Source organism: Podarcis gaigeae (genome assembly GCF_964106915.1).
Source record: "Podarcis gaigeae genome assembly, chromosome: 10".
In the NCBI taxonomy this organism is placed as follows: Eukaryota; Metazoa; Chordata; class Lepidosauria; order Squamata; family Lacertidae; genus Podarcis; species Podarcis gaigeae.
The window spans coordinates 35,341,914-35,367,684 of NC_139686.1; the positions used below are offsets into that span (position 1 = coordinate 35,341,914).

Consider the following 25,771-nt stretch of genomic DNA (forward strand, 5'->3'; position numbering starts at 1 on the left):
GAGGGGGGGCCACTAGGGGCGCATCGGAAGATGGCTGACAATAACATCTCTCCGACCCACACGAGGTAATTAAGAGGCTGTGATGGGAGTAAACAGCCTCCCTGCCCCCCAAGCCTGGGGGGGGGACTGCCCTTGCCTGCTGTGCCCTATACCACCCCCAAATTTGTGGGGGTGGGGGCACTAGGCAGAAAGCCCTCCTGTGGATCTTGGTGCTCCTGGACGTATCTGAAGAAGTGTGCATGCACACGAAAGCTCATACCAAGAACTGACTTAGTTGGTCTTTAAGGTGCTACTGGAAGGAATGTTTTTTGTTTCAAAAGAAACAATTAGGAGGAAGCGAATGCACATATTTCAAGGAAGAAGGGGGAGTAAAGACTGCTAACTGAAGAGATCTCTGATAAACAAGATGGGTCGGAGGAACAAGAATAAATCATGAGAAGACACACCAAGGCTCGGTATGTTTGGCAAGGACTGGATGGGTGAGGGGGGAAAACTTTCCTTTCTTTCCTCTATGTGATTAACCAAGAATCCCCCCCAAAAAAAAACACAGACACACAAGTCACAAGTCAGAAATGCCATTTAAATGACTTAAGCTGTGGATTTAAGGCTGTGTGGAGATAATTTTCTAACCAAAGCATGTTTTAAGAAGATCGCGGAAAGTATAAGAGCTTTGGAATGACGCAGTAAAAAATACCGTCGCCATTTTGGCAAGTTCTGTCGGAAGACTTAAGCCTGGGAGGAGGAACAGAGTTGTTTTTATATTGTGGGTGAGCCTCCTCAGGGGGACTTAAGAGCGACAGATTTGCGAGATTAATGATGGAAAGAGTGATGTTATTTATGAAAGCAATGATATATGGAAACCATCTTGATATGAGGATTGGACGAACGGAAAATTTACACAGGATTATAATTGGTGCTTACCTGCTTAAGGAGATTATGAGAAGAGATCATAAAGGAAAAAAGGAAAATATACGAACAAGATGAGATGTGGAAACAGCAAGATAAGACTGGATAGAATTATGAACATTATTTGGACAGATTTGTGGATATTAACACAGCAGCAAGAAGATGATTGGAATCCCCCCTCGGAACTTGAAATATGGGTCCCCCCAACAAAAATTTAAAATTCAGCTTTGTAATTCGGAATTTAGGTGATGTGATCTGATTTTATTTGATTGGTCGGTTAATTTTTTTTTTTTTAAAGAGATCATCAGTACATCCAGTTCAGCATGCCAAGGATTGAACTGCTTGCAAAGCACATGTTCTACTACAGCCCTTTCCTGTCTTATATTTCGGCTTAGTTGTTATGAAACTAAAAATATTGTTGCAGCTTTCTAAATCTGACATCCATTGTCTTTTATAAAAAATAAAAAAATATTTTGCACAGAAATTAATTTAACACACCAATTTCATGTAGTTCATACTTAACTTCAGTTTTACTATACCTTTTCAGGTGTATTGATGCAGGAATAAAGAGTTCTTGCCAATGTAAAAATTTCATCAGTAGTCTTTCCCGCTGGTACTCTTCCATCTACCATTGCAATTTATTTTGAAAAGAAAATTAAAAGCAGTCAATTCCATAAAAATATATTTAAATCCGAATTCTCAGTTGAAGCAAATGCAGGAAATTACATGAAATACAAATGAAGCTGTTATACACTGTTATACAGAATTTCTCTCTGAACATGCTCAATTATCTGGAAAATTTAAAGTTTAAGTTTAAAGTTTCGTCATTTAATAATGAGAAGTGCAGTAGAAAAAAGGAAATCAACAGGAAAAGAGTATTTCATCCAAGATCCCAAACATTTACCTACTCTAAAAAGCTATCTCAAAATCTTGGTCAGGCTTTTTTATTTGTATGGAAAAGGAAGTAACAAATATCTCCAATTCATGGGACCAACAAATGAACTGCTTAAGATGTAAGGAGCAAAACAGATTTAAAGGTGATATGGGATGTGAGTAAAGCTGTAATGTGGGAGTTTTTTAATACAGCAAAGCGCATACCAAAGAAAGATAAGAGAGCAGGAAAAACAGGAAATTTTACAAGAAGTAAAAAGAGAAAGAATTAATAATTTCCCTCAAAAAGAGATAGTGCAACAGGATATCAAGATGTTGCAAATGCAGTATTCAATGATAATAAACCAGGAAATAGAGTGGAAAATTAAATATTTAAAACAGAAACAATTTGAACAAGCTAACAAGCCAGGGAAATATTAGCTTGGTAAATAAAGAAGAAACAAGAACAAACCTGCATTAATAGAATAAATGTAGGAGGTAAGGTAAAGGTAAAGGTACCCCTGCCCGTACGGGCCAGTCTTGACAGACTCTGGGGTTGTGCGCCCATCTCACTCAAGAGGCCAGGGGCCAGCGCTGTCCGGAGACACTTCCGGGTCACGTGGCCAGCGTGACATCGCTGCTCTGGCGAGCCAGAGCCGCACACGGAAACGCCGTTTACCTTCCCGCTGGTAAGCGGTCCCTATTTATCTACTTGCACCCGGAGGTGCTTTCGAACTGCTAGGTTGGCAGGCGCTGGGACCGAGCAGCGGGAGCGCACCCCGCCGCAGGGATTCGAACCGCCGACCTTTCGATCGGCAAGTCCTAGGCACTGAGGCTTTAACCCACAGCGCCACCTGCGTCCCAAAAATACCGAGCTAGCAGAGGATGGTAGAGGTAGATGTAGAGGTAGATGTAGAGGTAGGTGTAGGAGGTAGAGTAGTGGAAAATCCAAAATAAGAGATCAATTTGTGACTTTTTATACAGAACTATATCGAGCCAAACAAGCTAATTTTGAAGAAATTGATAAATATTTAGAAGACAGAACTACCGTACCTAAGACACCAAAAGATAAAATGTCATTTCTGAATAGACCTGTCAAAATGATGGAATTACAGCAAGCAATTTTACAGACAAAGTTAGGAAAGGCACCTAGACCTTTCAGCGATATATTATAAAAAACTACAAGATTACCTAATACAACCTTTGAAAAGATATTATGAATAGAACTTTGAATACAGGAGAGCTACCAGAATCCTGGAAGAGTGCATACATAACTTTGATTCATAAGCAAGATAGAGATCCAGAGCTGGCTAAGAACTATCAACCTATTTTGTTGTTGAATAACGTTTATAAACTGTTTGCAGACATATTAGCTAATGGGTTAAAAACTGTATTAAAAGAGGAAATCCATCAAGATCAGGCCATATTTTTGTCAGGAAGACAAATGAAAGATAATATTAGAAACACAACTGATGTAATAGAATATTTAGAAGAAAGAAATGAAAAACAAGAAGCTTTAATGTTTTTAGGTGCCGAGAAAGCATTTGACAATGTCAAATTTCCCTAAGTTTTAAAGTTCTTTCTCTTCCCATTATATTCAATGGTACACAAGTACAAATATTTAACAGTTAATAATGTTAGTCACATTTTGGGAGGTACAGTGAATCATGTTTTATTACCAATATTTAGAAAAATATATAGGATGACTTTCACTTTCTCCTTATCCTGTATTATAACTTCTTGGTGTAATCATTAACTGAACAGCTACTAACTGTGACACACCTTGAAATGTGATGGATTTTCTTCCTGGACTACGAAAAGTACTTGATTCTCTGATAACACCTCCATGCACACACAAGCCGTGTCTTGGTTTTCTTGCGGATATTAGAGGCTGCATTACTAGAAGTATTTTGAGTTCTGATTCTGCTTTCTTCCATTTGGGGGCATTTTGATTCTATAAATATACGGAGAAATGAGAGATCTTGCTTGACCTATGAATTCTAAGCACAACAAACTACTTTTAACATTGAGAAACTGAATTTACCTGAAGAAAGGAAAAAAACACTATAGCTGTGTGATCAAAGCTATCCCACTCCTCATAGCTGAAAGCCATCTTAAGAAATCTCAAGGCAGCATATGCAGAAATACCACTCTTCCCTATAACAGTAACACAAAAGGTGTAAGACTCCCACAATACTCACAAACAGAAAGGAGAACACTAAATTTATTTATTTACTGATTTAACTACTTCTGCAAGTATGGGACCAATATGATTCCTTTGAATTCCTTTGCAATAGACCAATAGCTTTCTATGAAGACCTTGTCTGATTCAAACTTCTACTCAAAGAGGTAGCTGTGAAGAAAGGTTTCCATTTAAATCTCCCTAGCCCTTTAAGGGTCAAATTATTTACATAAAATACATATGTCTCTCTATTTTTAAAACACAAAGCAACACAAAATACACACTGAAAATGCAAGGGTTCAAACTGTAGAAGCCCTGCCCCCATTTCTCCACCCACCATCACATGGGCTCCTCTCAGAATTTTCCCATTTAGCACAAATTTGTGATTTGGGCTTTTGCACTCAGAAGTATTTACATGATTAGGAACCTTGCTACGTGAGGGGCCTTCTAAGTGTCCCTAGTACTAAGAGAGTGTGGCTGAACAGCTCGAACCCACTCTGCTCATGAGGGAAGCAAATCTTCCCTTGATAGGAGATCCACTCAGCTCACTTTGTTACCACAATCCTTTCGGTTGTCATTTAAGAATTTTTCTAGCATGCAGTAGGCCGTTCCCATAATGTGCATCACTTGTCACAGGCACAAACTCCAGATGGCTGACAATGCTTATGCTGATCTGCTCTCTGGACACATGTTCTAATGTAGCAAAAAATTTAAGGGTAAGATTCAGCTAATCAGTCTTGCCAGTGGAAGTCAGTGCAAGGGCTCCCCGCTAGTACAATGGGGTTTCTCCCATGTCCTCCAAAATTGGGTCTACAGGAGGGTGTGGGAGAACCCCCAGAACAATATAGGGGGAAGGAGGAGATCATTCCATCAGACAAGATAAAAAAATTGCACTGACAGAACAATTGCCATAGCACTATGTTGAATTCCTCTCTAAGTGTCCTGCAAAGTGGTAATGTTAACTGGCTTCCCCCTCAGAGGGGTGTGAATGCAGGTAAACAAAAAAGCCTGTTGTAGAAAATACAACAATAGTCAGATTACCATTGGCAAATAATATCATTTTAACACATCCAATCCCCAAACCATCAAAGATACAATCCTAACTCCCTGATACTCATATCTCGGTTTGGCTAGGTTACTATGATGTGCAAGTCCTTCTCGGCTGTCCTTTGCCAGCAAATAGGAGCACCACTGGTGTGGGGTCACAAGATCTGCCATGACAAGCAGGATGTTACCAGCAGCAGCCATAGAAAATCCTGAAAGATGGTGTTTCAGAGTGCAGTCTACAGGATCCCAAACCCCACAAATCCCCTGGTTCTGACACAGCAGCCCAGGACAGCAGGAACTGCCAGGACTTAAAATGTGGTCTAAGATCTGCCACTTGGTATTGCTCTGTCAGCATTACAAGAATAAGGTAAAGGTAAAGGTACCCCTGCCCGTACGGGCCAGTCTTGCCAGACTCTGGGGTTGTGCGCCCATCTCACTCAAGAGGCCGGGGGCCAGCGCTGTCCGGAGACACTTCCGGGTCACGTGGCCAGCGTGACATCGCTGCTCTGGCCAGAGCCAGAGCCAGAGCCGCACACGGAAACGCCGTTTACCTTACCGCTGGTAAGCGGTCCCTATTTATCTACTTGCACCCGGAGGTGCTTTCGAACTGCTAGGTTGGCAGGCGCTGGGACCGAGCAGCGGGAGCGCACCCCGCCGCAGGGATTCGAACCGCCGACCTTTCGATCGGCAAGTCCTAGGTGCTGAGGCTTTAACCCACAGCGCCACCTGCAAAAACCATTAATTTACCTGCTAAGATCTGTTCCATAAGTGTTGATGTTCCAGTTATAACCATAGAAACAGGGATTAAGCTGCTTCGGGCAGCTACGCCACCACCTGAAATAAAACTATCTTGTTAGCCCTCATGGACTATTTTACAAGATGTTTTAATTATCATATAATTTTGAAATACATTTACTGTACATGTATGGTAAGTTTCCTAAAAGAGCAACCTCCCATAACATCTCAATATCTTTTGATAATAAGAAGGCATGCTCAAATTGCTTATTACCTCCTTGAATATGGTTCATTGGTTATATAAGTATGGTCTCTACTACAGGGATAGCCAAAGAAGTACCCTCCAGATGTTGAACTAAAACTCCCATCATCCTTGGCCACTGTCCATACTGGTTTAACACTGATAAGAATTGTCCAAGAATATCCAGAGGGCATCACACTAGCTATCCCGACTCTACTGAATCCACTAGTTTTTCTTCATTTAACATACTATTTATTTCCCACCTGCTGTCAGATTAGATCTCTCGCCACCAACCACCACCATCATCACAGCTGTTGGGGGTTATTGGATCTCAGAAAATACATCAAGAGAACAGTCATAGTTTAACATCATGCTGAAAGCTGAAGTCCAAAGAAAGCAAGAAAAATTCAAGATGTTAAAGTCTCCAATAGGAGAATAATTAAAATTAGATTGATTTTAGGAAAGTTCTAATCCAAATATCCATCTCTCGGTTCACGTTCTTGCTTACTGTGGATTTTGGTAGCCCTACATATATACATGTGATTTCTCCACTGCCTCGCATATGGCTCAGTTTCTTGTGTTCATACTCCCACAGCTTTGAAAAAACTATTACTGTGTCTTATTTTTCTTCCACTCCGATACTAGTTTAAAGCAGAGCACTCTTCAGTCCTAGGACAGTTTGAATTTTAAGAAACAAACATTTTACTTTCTGATATAATGAGTAGAATTGCCACATGCTGACAATGATACTTAGATATATTTAGAAGTTTAACAATTACTTCCAATTTTTGAAAAGTAAGAAAAGAATTACATTTGGTTTTCCTTGTTATAATTAGCCAATTTTCTACAGTTAATTTCATCCACTTACCATCAAGAATATCCACGCCTGCAAAAAACAACTCTGAAATGACATCACGAATTTCCATTTCATCAGGAATAGGAGGGCTAGGGATCAGTGTCCGCCTATTTCTATCAAACAAAGCTTCCAAGATGCCAAAAAAGATAGATGAATTACAATCAAACATCTCCATCATCAGCCGTTCTGAGACTGTTCGAGGCCAAGGAAGCTAAATGAAACAAAAATAATCAAGGATCAGATATTTAAAATAGCTGTCGTAAGTAAACATATATATAAAACCATGCTGGAGAGCTTTAAGTTAGACTGTGCACGGTTAGGTAAAAAAACAGTTTGAAGTGTGACTTAGCTGGAATTAAGGAAAGCTCTGTTTGTTTGTGTCATATTTAAATTTTAAAAATTAAATCTTTATGAAGCAGATTTTTTTAAAAAGACATTTTAGAGAAGTGTGTCCATATGTCATGGACTGGCTGGATGCAGAGGAGCACCTGCCAGGGAACCGCCAGGGGAAGAAGGCTCCAAGCCAGTAGATTGATAGTGGGATGACAATGAAGAGGTGGTGTCAGCAGAATAGATGTCAGGGTTTAGTGAACAGTTGATTGTCGGGGCTTCAAATGTACACAGGTCTCTTTATGCACTGACAATCAGCCGGTTGTTGGTGCTTGCAGAGGGCCGTTTTGCCCTTTGAAGCACCTACAGCTAGTAGTAAGGGTTTCAAAGTGCCTTGCAAAGGCTGTGTGGGCATTGCTGATCAGCAGGTGCAAGGCAGGTGAATGCCTGGTGAGCCAAATGGAGAAGCCTAGTGAGTTTAATTAAGCCCACGGGGGGAGTTCACTGCACTCACATTAAGGATCTCTGTTCTTCAAGAAGAGGGTGGCCCAGGAAGGTTGGTCCAATCAAGCGATATAAAAGGTCTCAGTTGAATTCTGAATCTTGTTGCTACAAATTGACTCCCTGGAGCTATCCAAGGTACTGCAACTCAAATCTGACCATACCTGCTACCTGCCTGGCTAAGTTACCCTCATGGGGTCCAGATCAGGACAGGGTGAAATGGCTAATACATACATGTTGTATATCTTTCATATTATTTTTCACTCTTGGACGAAAAAGCCCCTTTGGTCGTCTTCTGGGTTCAAATGCTGATCTTTTGAAGATCATTGCTGCCATCTGACCCCAAAGAGGAGAGAAAAAAAGCATAAATTATTATGTTACATGTTCCACTTCCTTAAATACTATAAATCCCTATAAAATATGAATACCTTCACAGTTGCTTCTTTGAATTTTCTCTTTGTTTCTGTGCTTAATGCTGGCGAACTCATATTTTCCATTTGCTTTAGTTCATCTATTTTAACCAAACCACGACGTGCAAATATCTGAAGCACAATAATATATATATGTAAAGTGGAGTGACTATTATTTTCCTGTTAATAAAGGCAGGTGTGGGAATAGGAAGAAATGGCAATACTGTGTCCCCCATCTTGAACTAGAACTCCACTGACTGCTAGCATTCAGAATTCCAATGCCCATCCTAGAGTCACATTCCAGTTAAGATAGAGAAGAAATCTGGGAAGCTTCATGTGGATCAGGAACAACCAACAACGGCAGCTTGGGATCCTGATAACCATTCTAGGTTTAGCTGCCCAAAATTCTGGATTCAGATTACTAAGAAAGTAAGTAGGCAGAGCAAAACACATTATGGAGAATGTTGGAGACAGAATAGGCAGAAAGACTGAACAGAGTAGGCTAGAGCTAAATCAGATAGACAGACTAGAGAAGAAGTACTTGGATTGCAGGGTCAAAGGTATCAGCTGGTCTACAACAGAAATAAGTTTTATGCTGCAGGGATAAAATGTTCCTGTATGGCAATCGTAACTATACAGATAAGGACCAGCATGTTGGTCACTTATTGAAATCAAAACTAACAGTATTAACAGTGCAAAAGGCTAAGAAAAGGGGGAAAGTAAACTAAAAATTATAGAGGTAACCTGTCTATTTTATCCAAGCATAAGTCATTTGGAAAATTGCTAGGTTGTGCTCCCATCAAATCAAGATCAATGATCCCAACATCATATACTTATGGACTGTTTTGACTAAATTTGTATTTCTGTTCAGACAAGTAACACAAAACAAAGACAGCACCCTTTATGCACACTTTAATATAGTCTCCCAAGAGCAGCTTGTTTTTACACAAACCCAATATATTTTAAATTATATTTAAAATATGAAGGAAAATCACTACCTCTCCATTTATGCCAGAATAGCAGTCATAATAACACTGGCAAACAGCAGCATACAGTGTTGCTCTCCATGGCAAATAGTGTACAGCTAAAAGGGGAATCGATGATTCCATACATACACAGGCCCATAATAAATATTCAAGCACCTGTTGAAAGAGAAACTGATTATAAATTAAGCCATTAATGGGTGACATCCAGTGTTAGTTATATTCAAAGTAGATCCACTGAAGTCAATGTAATCTAAGCCAATTTATTTCAGTGGGTGTGTTCTGAATATGACTAACCCTGAATATCACTGATTAGTATAAAATAATGCAGGGGTTGACAAATTTTGAAAGGTAACTACTATACTTCTTTTACCTCTTTCAGTTCAAGGCTTTAGTGTGTCATAACTGATTAACATTATGAGTAGGTGAGCTAGTAAAAATAATAACTTTTGCAGACTTATGTGCAAAACTGACTCCCCACCACCACACACACATCTACCTTTCTTGCTTACTTTTTCTGGAGTGTACAACCAAGATGAACAAAACTTTGAAAGTCACATGATGATCTTATTGTAAAAAAATAGCCACTGGGTGGCACTACAGTTCAGTTTAAGGACAATTGAAAAATCTTCCTTATAATCAATCAGTATGTAATTTTCATATTGCAGATTTCAGAATGAAATCTATCTATCTATCTATCTTCACTCTCACACTGTTTTGAAATCAAATAACATATTCATAATAAATCTGCGTGGTTAAATAAATAAAAGTATTCCCATTTTCATGCAAGTAAAATGTATAAAAATCAATACTAAGGGGTTTTTACTCAAACAGTACAAGACCACGTTTTAAAATGTAGTACTGTATTTACAGAGCGGCGGTGGCAGCAGCAGCACAGCCCTTGAGTATTCATCTAAGATTCTTTAGAAAACAAATTTTGTGTCATTAGTTAAGCTTGTTCAATATATGTACATCTTGCCTTTCTGTCTTGTTTCTGAGATACCCAAGGCAGCTAACACCACGGAAAAACCAAACACTATCACATTAGATAATAAACAGAAAAGCAAAAAAAAAAAAAAAGCATGGCAAACAAAACAACTTTTAAAAGGCAACATGTTAACAATTCACAAGATGGTCATGGCAAAAGTCTACTGCCAATTCTTCATTCAGTGTCTAAATGCTGTAAAGAGGGGCCAGACAAAATATTCCGATAATCTAGGTGGACAGCTAGATTGATACAGAAAAAGACAGTAATTACCCTGGGGTCCCAAATCATTTAGAGCAGCCTCTATTTGACCCTTGGGGTTCTCCCAAGGTTTTGTCCTCCACCTAGGCCACACCACCATCTTTTCCAAAGCCACACCCCTCAATGGCTCTGCCACCTAACCTCTTTTCTGGCTGGAATGTATTCTTAAACAATGTTAATGCCTTTTGCTCATCTGGAGGGAGAAGTGTGCATATGTGGGAACCTCTGGACTTTGCATGGCTGTTATATAGTCTACTGTACAAACATTAGGAATTGCTCCACCCACTTTTTGCCTCTGGCCTTGACTGCTACCAGCCTGTGGCCCCAGAAGACTGCTCAGAGAGTAATGCAACCTTTGGGCTAGAAAAAGTTCCCCACCTCTAATATACAGCATGAAAACTGACAACTAACACTCTGAACTGAGCCTAAAAGTTAGGTGCCAGTGAAACTGGTACGTGCTCTAGTTGTGAAGGTATGCTGAAATTCTATGGGCAATGTCTATTGAAATCTCAAAAGCCAAAACCACTGAACGAACAATATCAGATTTAATGTTGCCAGTTTTCTATACTTTATTTATTCATTCATTCATTTAAGCTAAGAACATCCTTTAAAACACACACACACACACACACACACACACACACACACACAAATCCTCACAAGGCAAACACAAGCTAAAATGTTACCAAAAACATGCAGAACAGTAACAATCTGAAAAATTAATATATCTTGACATACACAGGAAAAGAGACAAATACTTCCAAATTTATCTTGCCATACCTTAGAAGAGTGACCTATGGTCATTAAATGCCTACAAATGGTATACATGTGGATTGTACCTGCAAGGACAAGTAAATTATTTTAAAAACATATATAGCCATGTGTGCATGCTTATATATATTATGCTGAGCTTGTGGACTATCCTTACTCTCACCTCAACTTGGCTTTTCTTTATTCAACTTATTCAATATATATTCAATATATTCAACTTATTTAATATAAATTGTAAGCTACATGTATATATGTATAAAACCTGCACAGTGAATACAGCAAATGGACATAAAAAATAACACCTATAGGTTGTATTGGCAAAGCTTATCTAGCAGAAAAAAATTCATATTAAATGGTTTCTAACTTCTTTGAAACTTACTTATGAAACCTTGTCAACCATTTCATGACTCTAATAATCTCAAAAATTTATTTCCTAAACTTTGGGAACTGAATTCCCTTATATGAAAACAATGCCCTGTGATATATTTTACAGTATATTATATATTACATTTTACATGCTTATACTTTTTTTAATTTAAAAAACTATAGTGCTCTGTCAGTACTTATCCATCTACATTAAAGCTATCAGCACTCAACTGCCTGAATAATAAATAATTTGCTTCACAGTGAAAATTCAACCCAAAATGTAAACAGAAACATCAAAACTGAAATTCCCCATGAATTTTATATTAGGGAGGGAGCTCTAAAATTAAACACTCTTTTAATCTTGACAGCTCTCCAACAGCATTTAGAAAGTAAAATTTGTGACATACCATTGTAGACAAGCCAACACAAACGTTCATGTGGCAAAGTCATTTGCATGATCAGTTGCAATATGGACAAGAGTCTGAAACATGTCTTCACAGATTCCTGATTCAGGAGGTCCTCATCATTATCACACACCAATTTGTAAATGCAGATATTCCTCACTTGCAAAACATGGAACTAAAATGAATAATCAGAGATTGAAATGACGTAATTCTTCAAATCAAAATGTGAATTTAGCACCCCATCCCATAACTCACCCTTCAGCCACTCAGCCAGAGGACATATTTCCCCAGCTCTTTCACAACTGTGCCACTCAGCACATTCACTCCTAGGTCTTGTATGAAATTCCCACCACTGTCTACCCCATGCTTCATTGGCCCCTTCTTCACTAGCTTGTTTCCTTTGTGCTTTTTTCATCCAATCACTGCCTTTTAGCTAATTAACTACTTTCTACCATAGCACTTAGAGACGCGGGTGGCGCCTAGGAATTGCCGATCAGAAGGTCGGTGGTTCAAATCCCTGCGACGGGGTGAGCGCCCGTTGCTCGGTCCCTGCTCCTGCCAACCTAGCAGTTTGAAAGCACATCAAAGTGCAAGTAGATAAATAGGTACCGCTCCGGCGGGAAGCTTAACGGCATTTCCGTGCGCTGCTCTGGTTCACCATAAGCAGCTTGGTCATGCTGGCCACATGACCCAGAAGCTGTCTGCGGACAAACGCCGGCTCCCTCGGCCAATAAAGCAAATGAGTACCGCAACCCCAGAGTCGGTCCCAACTGGACCTAATGGTCAGGGGTCCCTTTACCTTTACCATAGCACTTAATTTAAGCAATGGCTTCATGGCACAGTACTTAAATTTAAACAAGGACTCAATGAAACATCCTCAGAACTTCAGTTTCTAGAACAGTGTTTTTCCACAGCCAAACCAACATTCCACTTCCAGCACAGCAACTGTTCTGATAAGGTCCTTGCTTGTTTGTTTTCATGCATTTGCTACTCATTTGGTGTGAGGGATTCACACTTCTTGCCTGAAGCTGCAGCAGACGCCAAAAGTGATCCATTTTCAGCACCTGTTAAAAACTTATTTATTCACTCAGGCCTTTGGCGGCCATGCATACTAATTTTTGAACTTGGAACTGTTTGAGAATTTGTCTGTATCATGTTTTATTTATTCTTATCTTATTTCATCTATTAAAGGTATTTTAGATGGTTGTAAATTGCCTTAACATTCTTTGAATAAAAGGCAGTCTATAAATGATTCAAAGAAGATAAAGATATATATTTCTGTCAATATAAAGTTATTCTTCTAGCCAAAGGCCATGACAAACCCACAGCAACAGTAGCAGTAAAAAAATACATATCATATACATCCATGATATGAGTCAATATCCATTATATATGAGAGAGGTTACCAGAGACACCAACAAACTCAAATCCAGCTTGATTCATATTAAACCTCCAAATCATCACAACACTCTATAGAAATGTTATTGAACTACTTTTTCATGGGTTTGTTTGTTTGTTAAAGCCAATGCTTATGGGGCCACTCTGTGTGTTACGAAGCTATTAGTGTCACTTAAAAGAAACTAGACCATTTCAGCTAGAGTGTACCTGCCTGCTTGTGTGAACAAACTTTTCAGAAAGTGGTCTCTTGGGTGTCTATATAAGGAGCAGGCCAACAGATAATGAGTAGTGTCTTCCACCTGAGGTGACCACAAATATAAAAATTGCCTGCATAGGGGACCTTGCTGCAGCAGTCATCCAAAACTGCAGTGGGAATCATTTGGAAACAACTCAGTAAAGGTATTTGGTCAAATAGCTAGTTCTAAAATACTGTTGTCGAGTGGTAAAATTGCTGTTTCTAATTAGCTGTGTGTCCCTTCTGGAGTCTATCCCTAAGTGCCAATCCCTTAGATGACACTTATTCATGGTCAAAGCACAGCTCAGTCCTGGAAAATAATAATAGTCTAAAACATCTTGACAATCTGCTTTCCAAAGTTGGTTATAATCCAATTCTATATAGCACAGAGCAGGAAAATATTCAATAGGCATAGTAGCAATTTTTAAAATATACTTTAACTGGGTGTAGTATTGTTAAATATACTTTAACTGAGTGTTGGCCACCCACATTCTGTACGAAGAAGAATCATGTCTTTCAAAGTTTTTAAATCACACTAAATAATAACCACAACAGCAATAATCACCTTCACCCAATGACAAAACATTGTTGTTAGAGAGTGTTCAGAAAAGATGTTGTGAAACAGGAGTAGTGGACCTTTTTGGCCCGGAAGGCCAGATCCTTATCCCCCTCACCGCCCCCCACTTGGAAAGATGAATGGGGCAACATTATTATGACATCAGCTAATTGACAACCTGCTGGCTATCAGGTGCTTGAGAAATGTTGTGCAACAGGACTTTTTGGGCACTCCAAATTGTCAATGCCTGCAATGCCCTGCCTTTATGATTTCAGGGGTAGAGCAAGTGGGTGTGGCTTGCCCGAAATAGCCTTGCGGGTCACATAGAGAGGCTCAGCAAGCTAGATCAGGCCCATGGACCAGAGGTTTCCTACCCGTTTTAAAAATCTAAAAACTCAGGGAATTTCTCAGTACTGAAAATGCTAAGACACTTTTAGGATACTAAAAATGTTCCTTTCATCTAATAAAAATAAGTGATACACAGAAACAATCTGTATTGGGCTTCAATTTACCATAAAGGCAAACAGTGTTTGTTGTAATTCCCTAAACTAGGATATTTGGTTACCGAGAGAGTACAAAATATCTTCCACCTGAAATCAGAGAACATCATGTTGGAGCACTTTAGACCTACATTTTAGAGCAGGGGGAAAAATTTGGGTTCATGTATCACATTATTCTACAGCAAACAGCTGGTTTCCAGTTATGAAGCTTCAAAGTGAAATCCTTAGTATCTGCTTTTACAACAGGAAGAATAAATAATATCCTAGGAGAGCTTAGATCCCAAATGTTTTTCAAAAACATTGGCAAACTCTTTTAACATATTTATTAGATGAAATCATAAAACGCCCAGAGGACTAAGAATATGAATAATCAGTTGTTTTTTAAAGGATGGTTATGCCGATCCTACAACGTATATACTTGCTAATTTCATTAACATAGTTGCAAATGTAAGATTTGTCTCAATTCAGTAGACACTTTGCCCACAGCACACAGTCAGAATGTATGAAATGTATTTTTCATACACGCAAGTCTGTATAAGATTCTCCTATGAATGAGCAAAAACGTCCAGACTAAAGAACTGTATTTCTCACACACAGGGTGATGTTGGATGCCACAGACTAAGAGACAGGTGTATCATTGGAGGGAGTATAAAGCTAAAGGGACCCCTGACCATTAGGTCCAGTCGTGACTGACTCTGGGGTTGCGGCGCTCATCTCGCTTTACTGGCCAAGGCAGCCAGCGTACAGCTTCCGGGTCATGTGGCCAGCATGACTAAGCCGCTTCTGGCGAACCAGAGCAGCGCACGGAAACGCCGTTTACCTTTCCGCCGGAGTGGTACCTATTTATCTACTTGCACTTTGACATGCTTTCAAACTGCTAGGTTGGCAGGAGCAGGGACCAAGCAACGGGAGCTCACCCCGTCGCTGGGGTTCAAACTGCTGACCTTCTGATCAGCAAGTCAACTGCCCTTCCATGATATAGCTGTATACAGCTGGCTATATACTATGCCCAAAGTTGAAGCAGCGTGCTTCTGAATACTAGTCACTAAGGAATACTAGCAGAAGAGGGCTATAGCGCTCATGTCCTGGTTTTGAACTTCCTGTTGGCATCTGGGTGGCTACTGTGGGAAACAAGATACTGGACAAGACAGGTCTTTGGTGTGATCTAGAAGGGTTCTTCTGATGTTCTAATGGAAGAAGCTATGCATCTCCATTCATCTCTACATAAGGGCACACAAACATTTGAAACCATTACGCAATTATGAAGAAAATGGAAATGGGGGAGGAAATTAAAGAAGATAGCTTATCTGTCCCATGTCTGCAACAGAAAATGATCCAGTTAATGTGACTTGTATTCACTGTTGTTGCTTTCAGATAGCAAATGATATTTAATCACCTTTCCCCCCATATTTGAACTGAAATGAATAGGGTGGGAAAACATAATGTCAACATAATTTACATAATTTATGTAATAATTGAATACCATATTTACTCAAATCTAATGCTCACCTTTTTTGGCCAAATTACGTTGCGAAAATTAAGGCACGCATTAGATTTGATGGCACATTTACATTTGCCAGCAAATACTTTTTTTGGTTTCAAGATTCTGAAAATTTAAGTGTGCATTAGATTCGAAGGCGCATTAGATTCGATGGTGCAAAAGTTATACAAATTTGCCTTAACAGACAGTGAGATGAATAACATCATTTTTGGCAGGGGGGAAAACAGAACAGAAACAGTGCAGCATGTCATAAATACAGGACAAAATGGGAAATGATATCTTCTTACATCCCAACTGCACATCTAATTTCCCTACACATGACTTATAATGTGCCATTATATTCAATAACTGCAAATTAAAAGGGCAGGTTTTTTTTAAATAATACACCTTTAAATGCTGCTTATTATTTTTTACTACTCATAGCAATAAGCAAGCACCACAGAAAAAAGTGTGCAAAAAATATATACACAATTAGATGTAAGTAAAGTATGAATGTCTCTTTAAACATGATATGAGTTGTTATATGAGAAGTACCCTTAAGACAGCATGCTGCTGGAGGAAGAATGAGTGGTGTCTGCTGAATATTTAATGAAACCTTGTTAATGCCAAATTATTAAAATATTAAATAGTATCACATTTATTTTAAATCTTCATTGTATATACTTACTGTACGTGCAGCAGTTGGATCTCTAAGTCCCTTTGGGAAAAAATCAGACTTAAATTGATGCACGTCTGATCCAATTTTGTTTAGATTTACACTACAGATTTCCTGAAGATATCGCCTATAGCATTGTGTAAGTGCCAGCTTATATTCCTGAAAAGCCAAAAAAAACCCTGATTACACACACAATAATTGCATTATTTTAATTTCCATAAAATTTTAAGTGACAAAACATTAAGATTTTGGAACCCAGCTGTTATCAACCCTACACAGACAATGTTCAGGGATGATGGTAATTCCACTCCAATGACATCTGAAGGGTCACAAGTTGTCCATCCTTCTTATAATACATTTACAATGCAATCCTATATATGTCTACTCAGAAGTAAGTTGCATCAAATTCAACAGGACATACTCCCAGGTGAGTACTGTATAAGACTACAGCATGGTAGAGGTGGAGAGAAAGTCTAATCAGTCTTGTTGGTCAATATATCATGGAAAGTATATTGTTGTCATTTATTGTTTCTCTATTTTGTCTCTAATACTGAAACAAACAACAAAAACAATAGCAATTCAACCAAAGTTCAGCACTTTTAGGTAGTTTAGTTCAGTAAAATTTAAGCAAAAGTTAAATCCCTCCAGCTGTAACAACTGTCTTTATTCAACTGCTTAACTTGACTGTGCTCTTTCCAATATGTATGGCTATAACAATCAAGAAAACAAGATTTCCTTTATATCAAAGCATGGCATATATATATATATATATAAAAGAAAATTAGAAATATTCAATATCTGAACAATTCTAGGTAACGTGTGGTTTTTTAAGGCTTTGGTAGAAAAAATACATAGCAGTCATGTTAGTGATTCTTAATTTTATTTGCATTTCAGAAGAAAATGTGTTATAAGCTAGAGAACAAGATCTCTTCATCTACCTCTACAATGCAACCACTTCCTGAGCAAATGGAAACCTACACAGAGCATTGTTTCAAAAAAAGGAAGCAAGAACTATAAAACTGAGACTGCAGGTCTCATTTAGGTGCTTGAGTTAAATAAGACACACAAGCTAGGGAAAGGGCATGGCATTCTTTAAGAAGCAAAAACATATCTTAGATTTCATTGTATAACTCTTATTAATCTGTCAAAAAATGGCAGTTAATTGATAATATATTGTATTATATACAATTATAATATACTGTAATTATATGCTAGGCTAATGTTTTGTTCCCGTATCAAAAGTAAAAATGCCAGCAACTGAATCATCACCATCATCAATTTGTACAGCATGAGTTTCTTGATAAATCTCCCTTAACATGTGGAATAAGACTAACTGCAAGTGAGGTTAATTCAAGTAATGTGATCAGACACACACAATCCTTCTAACAGAATTCTTTGGTGGGGGGTGAGAGTCTTCTCACTCTACAGAAGTGTTTATAGCTTCAGTTAAAGATTACTATATTTCCTTTTCCAGTTTCATATACCTTTAACAGAGTGCCTACCCATGCAGATGAAAGTAAAGAGTGACGGGGAACACAATTAAAGGCATCTCACTAAATCTTGTCATGAGCTGGGGGGATTTATTTATTTATTTATTTATTTATGAATTTATATAACGCCCTATACCTGGAGGTCTCAGGGCAGTTCACAGAACAAAATCAAAATATAAAACTACAAAATAAATACTCAAAATAAAAGCAACCCAATAACACCCGCCCCCAAAAAACAACCTCACATTTTAAAAGGACATAGGATGTCAATCAAATCAACCAAAGGCCTGGTTATGGGGTTAACAGTCTACTTTTGATGTACAGTAATGGCCACAAATAGGCTGAAATTTACCTGAGATGAAGAATCTTTTTTTTTTTAGTTTTTTTTAGTTTATATAGGATTGCACAGTCAGCTATCTTGGGTTGGTATTATGTATTCAAATGGCTTTCAACAACAAGAAGTCTTGTTGTACCTTAAAAACAAATGACACTTGATGCTAAATTCATCACCCGCCATTGCATTAAGCTTTTTTAGACATCAAACAGTAGGCACCGAAAGTTCCTATTAGATTAGGACCATGGCACATCAGAAGGAGGGCTACCCATTTGCTAACACAATTTTTTTTCATGACTCCCTGTATACCATGGTCTGATCCAGTTAATACACATATGCCCACTGTTTAATGTTTTAAAAATATTCTTTTAACTGAACATGACAAATTTAGCATCACGTCTAGTTTGCTAAAAAGACATGAGCTATCATGGGCAGATTGCACTTTACCAAATGCATGATGTATATTCTCAGATGGAAGAATACAAATGCGGATATAGGAGAGAAATTGCTATAAATAATTCACATAAGGCATTACTTACCTTCATTTCCACAAGCTCATCACCAACTTTCACAAGTTTTTCATTGTAATACCAATCTGGGAATCGAGGCTTGTAGTTGTTCCAAATATTAAACAAAGTAGTTGCTCTAAACAAAAATAATCACTGAAAGTTATGGACTGATTATTATTTGGTTGTTTAAATAAAGGCAGGAAACACACTGGCAGAAATACATACATACATAATGATATTTGTGTACCGCCTTTCCACAGTTCAAACCATGCTCAAGGCAACTTACAACATGAAAAAATACATAACTACAACTTAACAAAGGTAGTCATGAATAATAAATAAAACATCAAATAATACACAACAAAACTGAATGATTTCCATATAAATAAATCACAAGCTCAAAAATAAAGATACAAAAAACTCAACAGCAACTGCAACAACCCCCCTCCCCCCCACACACACACAACAAAAAAACCCAAACACGCCCCCCAGCCCAAGATTTTTAACCCAACCCAACAAATAGCAGCCTCAGCTTTTGTAGCTGGCGTCAGTCAGGGCCCTGCCCTTCCAGGCCAGGTCAGAAAAGGGATACAAGGCAGGGAACAGGTCTTCCAGGAATCACAGTCCCTATCTTAACATTATACCTGAAACAGGGATGACACAGCCAAATAATTGTCACCAAGCCAAGCACAAGCCACTACTATGGTTTGTTTGGAGCAAAATAAACCATGATCTCTGGTTCAGACATGATGCTAAGTCAAGGGTTGGGGTTGTGTCTGTTAGGATATTTCCATTCCACCTTAAAAAGGGAGCAGGTTGTTGTGTCACAGCCTGCATATTTCCTGTTCACAGGATGTTTCTGTTTTGTATATAGCTGTTGTTCTCTCTGTGTGCCTGGATAGGCAGGCAGGCACTCATGTTTTTCTTTGTTCTGACCAACACTGAATAAAGTTGTAAATAATGCTCTCCTGAGTGCATCTTTCGTTGTGCGAACTCTGCTGAAAGGGTGTGCACGAGTGCTGGAATGTGGCAAGCTATTTCTGAGCCTTGTGTCGCTAATTGACTGATACTGTTCTACAGGAGATTGATGGATCGTCCGGAATCGATGTGGAGGCATGATGGCCTTTGTCTCCCTGGCAGTATCCCAACAGTGTCTATATTCCACATTGAAAGGAGGGAGCAAAGCAGGTTCAATCCTTGGTTTACCATATTGTGCAACTGGGCCATTGTGTTTGATATTCTCTTTAAATATTCCCTGAAACTCCCAGAATTGAAAGGGCAACCAAAATGATCCAGGGGCTATGAGAAGAGTTACAAAAGTAGGGCTTTTTAATTCAGAGAATATGAAAGAGATGTAAAAATTAGACTGGATCTATAAAAGGTCGATAGGAGTTTTTCTCCAACTAAAATATAGAGCCAGCAGTCATTCAATGAAACTGAATGTTGAAAGATTCAGGACACATGAAAAGACATACTTCTTCACAAAGTGCATAGTTACGGTATGGAATTTGCTACCAAAAGATATAGCGATCGCCAGCAACTGAGACAGCTTTAAAAAGGTAATCAGACAAATTCAAATATGAGGCAATCAAAAGTTACAAGCCATGATTATATTACCTCCTATATCTGAGACAGTATAATAATATAATAATTTATTATTTATACCCCGCCCATCTGGCTGGGTTTCCCCAGCCACTCTGGGCGGCTTCCAGCAGAATATTAAAATACAATGATTCATCAAATATTAAAAGCTTCCCTAAACAGGGCTACCTTCAGATGTCTTCTAAAAGTCTGACAGTTGTTTATTTCTTTGACATCTGATGGGAGGGCATTCCATAGGGCGGACGCCACTAGTGAGAAGGCCCTCTGCCTGGTTCCCTGTAACTTTGCTACTCGCAGCGAGGGAACCATCAGAAGGCCCTCGGCACTGGACCTCAGTGTCTGGGCAGAATGATGGGGGTGGAGACACTCCTTCAGGTATAATGGGCCGAGGCCATTTAGGGCTTTAAAGGGCACTTTGAATTGTGCCCAGAAACGTACTGGGAGCAAATTCCGGGCACTTTGAATTGTGCCGGAAACGTACTGGGAGCCAATGTAGGTCTTTCAAGACCAGTGTTATATGGTCTTGGCGGCCACTCACAGTCACCAGTCTAGCTGCCGCATACTGGATTAGCTGTAATTTCACATTGCAGTAGTCCAAGCGGGAGATAACCAAAGCATGCACCACTCTGGCAAGACAGTCCACGGGCAGGTAGGGTCTCAGCTTGCATACCAGATGGAGCTGGTAGACAGCTGCCCTGGAAACAGAATTGACCTGCACCTCCATGGACAGCTGTGAGTCCAAAATGAATCCCCGGCTGCGCACCTGGTCCTTCACGGGCACAGTTACCCCATTCAGGACCAGGGAGTCCTCCACACCCACCCGCCCTCTGTCCCTCAGAAACAGTACTTCTGTCTTGTCAAGATTCAGCCTCAATCTGTTGCCGCCATCCATCCTCCAAAATCTCCAGATACTCACACAGGACCTTCACTGCCTTCACTGGTTCCGATTTAAAAGAGAGGTAGAGCTGGGTATGCCTCTGAAAACCAGTTTCTAGGGATCATAAGCAGGAAAGCACTATGGAGCTTATTTCCTGCTTGCGGGCTTCCCATAGGTGTCAGGATGTCCGCTGTGAGAACAGAATGCTGGACTAGATAGGCGGTTGCCTGATCCAGCAGAGGCCTTCTTACGTTCTTAATAACTTTCTCCTTCCTATTATCCTCCTTGCATTAAAAAAAACAACAACTGCTAATTGTGCCTGTGCTCCCACTTTGCACCCCATGGTTCATATGGTGGGTGAAAGCCTGGTAGCACAACTAAGGGTCAAAGAACTGCAGCGAGAGGAAAGCATTATTTCTGCTTTTCCCTAGCACTTATTTTTTCTAATAGCTGTCAGAAAATGGCATGGCTGCACCTAGTCCTTTTTAGTGCAAGGATAGTACAATGCTAAAGGGGAAGAAGGATACGCAGTTGGATAATGGCTCCAACTTTGGATCTAGAGTCTTTATAAAGAGGTGAACAGGCAGAGGACCTTCTCGGTAGTGGTGCCCACCCTGCGGAACGCCCTCCCATCAGATGTCAAGGAAATAAACAACTACAGTGGTACCTCGGGTTACATACGCTTCAGGTTACAGACTCCCCTAACCCGGAAATAGTGCGTCAGATTAAGAACTTTGCTTCAGGATGAGAACAGAAATTGTGCTCCGGCGGTGCGGCAGCAGCAGGAGGTCCCATTAGCTAAAGTGGTGCTTCAGGTTAAGAACAGTTTCAGGTTAAGAACGGACCTCCGGAACGAATTAAGTATGTAACCAGAGGTACCACTGTATCTGACTTTTAGAAGACATCTGAAGGCAGCCCTATTTAGGGAAGTTTTTAACGTTTGATGTTTTATTGTGTTCTTAATATTCTGTTGGGAGCTGCCCAAATTGGCTGGGGAAACCCAGCCAGATGGGCGGGGTATACATAATAAATTGTTCTTGTTATTGTTATAATAATTAATTAAGCTACAGGTGTCAGCTACAAGTGAGGCACCTGGATACTACACAGTGCCACCTTCATGGTGGTCACGAGCATAGGCGCCAACTCCATGGGGCCTGAGGGGGCCCGAGCCCCCTCAAAAATTCGTTTGGGGGGGCTCCGCCCCCCCAATAATTTAAGAAAATTATTACCGTATTTTTCCGGCATTCTGCCTCAGGGTCTTACTGCCCACCCTGCTCTGTTTCCTTGCTGTGTTTGCTCAAACGGAACAAAGAGCAGGGAAAGCCCCTCCCCTCCAGGCAGAGGGAAAGCAGAGTGTGTCTCTGTGCTCCGTGCAGGAGGGAGAGAGAGAGAGCGAGAGAGAGCGCGCGAGCTGGCTGACTTGGGTGGGTAGGTGAGAGAAAACTTTTGCCTTCCTTTCCTCCCTCCTCCTGTTATACCCCTCTCCTGCATTCTTAGCCAGCTGCTTCTCTGCACACCCCTCTCCTGCTCCGTGTCCCTTCTGTGTTTTTCCTTCCCTCCCCACTTAAAATGTGGTTAAAAAGCATGGATCCACATGGATCCTCAGGATCTTTGCATTGGGTCAGCCCAAATTCACCATCAGAGCACATAGCATGTCCATGGCTACAGCCTGCCCCCCCAAAATCACGCACCCACTGTTCCCTGGGGCTGCAATGGTGCAAAAACGTGGTTACAAAACATGGATCCACATGGATCCTCAGGATCTTTGCATTGGGTCAGCCCAAATTCACCATCAGAGCACATAGCATGTCCATGGCTACAGCCTGCCCCCCCAAAATCACGCACCCACTGTTGCCTGGGGCTGCAATGGTGCAAAAACGTGGTTACAAAACATGGATCCACATGGATCCTCAGGATCTTTGCATTGGGTCAGCCCAAATTCACCATCAGAGCACATAGCATGTCCATGGCTACAGCCTGCCCCCCCAAAATCACGCACCCACTGTTGCCTGGGGCTGCAATGGTGCAAAAACGTGGTTACAAAACATGGATCCACATGGATCCTCAGGATTTTTGCATTGGGTCACCCCAAATTCACCATCAGATCACATGTCTGTGGCCACAGCATGAAGCACAAAAATGATACATCCACTGTTTCATTCATAATGTTTTTTTCCCTTGTTTTCCTCCTCTAAAAACGATGTGCGTGTTATGGTCAGGTGCGTGTTATAGAGCGAAAAATACGGTAGTTATATTATGCTTTGTAAAATCACAAAATTATGTTGGTATTTTTTATTTTCCTTGTTTGATGATAGTTACCTTTTAAAATACATTCAGTAATGAGTTAAAACAAATAATTATTACGGTAGTAAAAGAGGCGGCGCGAGTAGTTTTGCTCGGTGCGTGCGACTGGCCCAGCCCCTCTTTCCTTTTCCTCTCTTCTGCTCTCCCGCCGGGCGCCTGAGGGAGAGTTACTTAGCGGTTCTGAGGAGCCGCTGTTGTTTCGGCAGGGGAAAAACCGCCGCCCGCGAACCGCCGAGCTCCCTCTCTCTTTCCAGCCTCTCTCTCTCTCGCGCGCGCGCTATGGCCAAGGAGGAGGAGAAGCCCTTCAGCCAGTCTATGGCCGAGTGGCGGAGGTTCATCTACAACCCCAACAGCGGCGAGTTCCTGGGGCGAACGGCCAAGAGCTGGGGTGAGGAGGGCGAGCGAGCGCGCGCGGGGAAGGGAGGGGAGGGGGCGGCTGGCACGAGGGGCGGTGGGAGGCGAGGCGCGACGGGCACTTGCCTTGCCCACCACGCATCTCTCTCCTTCTCGGTCTCTCTCCCTCCCTCAGCTGGCGAGGGGGTCACGAGGCGGGCGCCAGCAGCAGCAACGGGCCGGGAGCGGATCTTATAAAACTTCCCGGGGCAGGACCCCAGTATGGGCCCCCCCAATATTTTTTATAAGTCGGCGCCCCTGGTCACGAGGGCATGTGCCCAATGAGGGGCAGAGTGCTTAACGTCTCAGAAGAGTCCAGGCTATCCCGCTGCAACTTCTGAGAACTTATATACTGTTATGTGCAAGCAGATCGTGAGATATTTTACAGCAAAAAAGGCAGCACGGAGGAGAAAGAGGGCGCAGGCGAGAGAGAGGGAGCGGGACGATAGGCGCGCCCTTCCCCGCCAGCCCCGTCCCCGGCCTCCGCTTTACCCCAGCCTGTGCAGCTCCTGCTGCCTGGAGCCCGAGGCCCCCGAGGCCTTCGCTTCCCGCTGGCGCCGAAAGTAGCCCAGGCAAGCGCTCAGGTCCTTCTCGAAGCTGTCCACCACCGGATTCCCCGGCTCCACGGGCCCGTAGAAAATGGCGGGCTTGGGGGGAGGCAGAGGCGGGGAGCGGGCTCGGGGCCTGGGGGCCTCCATGGCGGGCCGCCCGTCCTCCGCGGCCTGCGCTTTCTTCCAGCCCCGAGAGGCTGCACGCTGGCGGTTGCTAGGAAACGGGGCAACAAGCGCAGGCGGAGCGGGGGAAGAGGAGGAGCTGGGGGAGGCGCGGGAGTTGCGCCTGGAGGGGCTCGCGCTCCTTTTGTCTCCCCGCGAGCTCCTGCGCTTCTCTTCTTCTTCTTCCTCCTCCTCCTCCTCCTCCTCATTGCCGTACTTGTTTGTGGTGCGAGGGAAGCGCGGGTGGCCCGGTTCTTTGGGACCTTGGTTTTTGTGTGTGTGTGTGTGTCGCCTGGTTTGCAGAAGAGGACTTGGTTTTAGTAGATGGCGGGAAAACGCTCTGTGTAAAAATCAACGGTGCTGTCGGAAGGAGCGCTTAGCCCTCGACATGATGCTGGGTTTCATAGGTTGCCGTTATTGACAAATGCGGATATTGGAATATGCATGCAAGAAAATGTTACAGTATGCCTTCGACTCCTAACAGCAGCACCTCCGTTCACAGGGCCAGCCATGCTCCATGCTACGCCTCCTACCATTTTCGTCCCCCCCCCTTTTCCCGACAGATACTAAACATTCAGTAGCATGCTGAACATGCATAGTTCTCGCTGGGTTGTGCTTTGTTTAGTGGTTTGCTGTTTTTTTGGGTGGGGGGTACAGTTGCCCCGGTTTTTCTTTTTAAAAAGACTTGGCACTTCTGCAAGCCTCGGAATTCCCAAAGTGCGATGATAACCTCTCTCTCGTTCCTTAGTGGCCCTGTTTGGGCTGGGATCCTTTTGATGCTTACCGGTAACTGCCCAATATTGGTATTAGGGTGACAGAGAGAGTAGAGAGAGGACAGTGATATGAGAACCAAATG

At 41.3% G+C, this 25,771-nt stretch overlaps 1 protein-coding gene across 2 annotated transcripts in view; it reads right to left on the minus strand.

Moving 5' to 3' along the window:
* Window positions 1–24,985, minus strand: part of CFAP54 (cilia and flagella associated protein 54) — a 105,866-nt gene extending 80,881 nt beyond the window's left edge. For both annotated transcript variants that reach the window (XM_083698503.1, XM_083698502.1), the window contains exons 1-13: window positions 24,695–24,985; window positions 19,057–19,162; window positions 16,706–16,852; window positions 11,852–12,023; window positions 11,088–11,146; window positions 9,077–9,220; window positions 8,097–8,210; window positions 7,903–8,004; window positions 6,850–7,048; window positions 5,753–5,839; window positions 3,821–3,933; window positions 3,559–3,730; window positions 1,446–1,531 (exon numbers count right to left, since the gene is read on the minus strand). In XM_083698503.1, coding sequence (XP_083554629.1) covers window positions 1,446–1,531; window positions 3,559–3,730; window positions 3,821–3,933; window positions 5,753–5,839; window positions 6,850–7,048; window positions 7,903–8,004; window positions 8,097–8,210; window positions 9,077–9,220; window positions 11,088–11,146; window positions 11,852–12,023; window positions 16,706–16,852; window positions 19,057–19,162; window positions 24,695–24,900 — 1,707 coding nt within the window. In that variant the 5' untranslated portion in view covers window positions 24,901–24,985. The remainder of the gene's footprint in view (window positions 1–1,445; window positions 1,532–3,558; window positions 3,731–3,820; window positions 3,934–5,752; window positions 5,840–6,849; window positions 7,049–7,902; window positions 8,005–8,096; window positions 8,211–9,076; window positions 9,221–11,087; window positions 11,147–11,851; window positions 12,024–16,705; window positions 16,853–19,056; window positions 19,163–24,694) is intronic.
* Between the last annotated feature and the right edge of the window lie 786 nt (window positions 24,986–25,771).